This window comes from Chrysochloris asiatica, unplaced genomic scaffold (assembly GCF_000296735.1).
Source record: "Chrysochloris asiatica unplaced genomic scaffold, ChrAsi1.0 scaffold00006, whole genome shotgun sequence".
Classification (NCBI taxonomy): Eukaryota; Metazoa; Chordata; class Mammalia; order Afrosoricida; family Chrysochloridae; genus Chrysochloris; species Chrysochloris asiatica.
Genome location: NW_006408524.1, coordinates 701,907 through 703,383, shown reverse-complemented (window position 1 = coordinate 703,383; position 1,477 = coordinate 701,907). Strand labels below are relative to the sequence as shown.

Here is a 1,477-nt window from a genome sequence, read left to right as displayed (position 1 = left end):
ATAGAGAGAAATACTTTTAACTCATAGTATATGGAGGGGATTATAATCTATGTAATGAAACAAGTTATATGAATTGTTGAATGTGAAACTGATTATGTGCCCTGTAAACTTTCACTCAATCCACAATAAAAACCTTAAATAATACAAAATATATATATATATATACTAAAAATCAAAGGATGGAAAAAATATATCAAGCTAACAGCAATCAAAAAATGAGAAGGAGGCGCTCCGAGCGGCTGCTGATCCGAGGCGGCCAGGGGCTGGCTGTGTTCCCCTGAGGTGCCCTCCCAAGCCAATGTGCCTTGGTCCGCTGGGGCGAGAGCAGCCTCCGATTTGGGGCAACTTGGGATTCAGGACCCGGAGCAGGGACGTCGGTTTGAGATCGTGACTCAGCGAAGAGGATGGAAAGGATGTATGAACGTGGAAGCCATTAGCAGAGTAATTGCTGTCTGTTACCATGACAACCAGCCGCTGCAGTCACCTGCCCGTAGTCCTGCCAGACTGCACCAGTTCGGCTGTGCCCGTGGTGAAGACTGTGGAGGATTGTGGCAGCCTAGTGAATGGGCAGCCACAGTATGTCATGCAAGTCTCAGCCAAGGACGGGCAGCTGCTGTCAACAGTAGTGCGGACTCTTGCCACCCAGAGCCCTTTCAATGACCGACCAATGTGCAGAATCTGCCACGAAGGCAGTAGCCAAGAGGACCTGCTCTCTCCATGTGAATGTACTGGGACGCTGGGGACAATTCATCGGAGTTGTCTGGAACACTGGCTGTCGTCCTCAAACACCAGCTACTGTGAACTCTGCCACTTCAGGTTTGCAGTGGAGCGCAAACCCAGGCCGTTGGTGGAGTGGCTCAGAAACCCAGGTCCCCAGCATGAGAAGCGGACTCTGTTTGGAGACATGGTGTGCTTCTTGTTTATAACGCCCCTGGCCACCATCTCGGGCTGGCTCTGCCTGCGTGGCGCGGTGGACCACCTGCACTTTAGTAGTCGGCTCCAAGCCGTCGGACTGATTGCACTCACTGTCGCACTCTTCACTATTTACCTCTTTTGGACACTAGTGTCATTTAAGTACCACTGTCAATTGTACAATGAGTGGCGTCGGACCAATCAGAGGGTGATTCTCCTCATTCCAAAGTCTGTCAACGTACCTTCTAACCAACAGTCCTTGCTGGGCCTCCATTCAGTCAAGAGGAACTCAAAGGAGACAATTGTTTGATGCTTGCATGGGGTGGTTGGTTGATTATCTGTTTGGGGTCTGGAAGTTTCCTCACTGGGGCCATGCACTGAGCCACACCTCAACTCTTCTTTCAGCTTGTGGGTCTAAGAACTGCCAGAGCCGTTTTAGTACCTTGCCCGGAGCAACAAACTCTGCCAGAAGAAAGCAAAAGCTGTTTTCCTTCAAATCATGGATGCTGCAATCATATGATATTTGCTAAGCTGCCAAACATGTTTATTTAGCAGATACTGTATG

General features: G+C 49.3%; 1 protein-coding gene across 1 annotated transcript; it reads left to right on the top strand.

The window, feature by feature from the left end:
* The first annotated feature begins 232 nt into the window (after positions 1 to 232).
* On the top strand, positions 233 to 1,471 carry LOC102820554 (E3 ubiquitin-protein ligase MARCH3-like). The gene has a single exon (XM_006832073.1). It carries the CDS (start codon positions 461 to 463, stop codon positions 1,220 to 1,222), a length of 762 nt encoding a protein of 253 aa, XP_006832136.1. The 5' UTR covers positions 233 to 460; the 3' UTR covers positions 1,223 to 1,471.
* The last annotated feature ends 6 nt before the right edge of the window (positions 1,472 to 1,477 follow it).

Bases quoted from the DNA above. Each gene is read 5' to 3' on its own strand.
- LOC102820554 (XM_006832073.1), top strand. From the start codon at position 461: ATGACAACCAGCCGCTGCAGTCACCTGCCCGTAGTCCTGCCAGACTGC.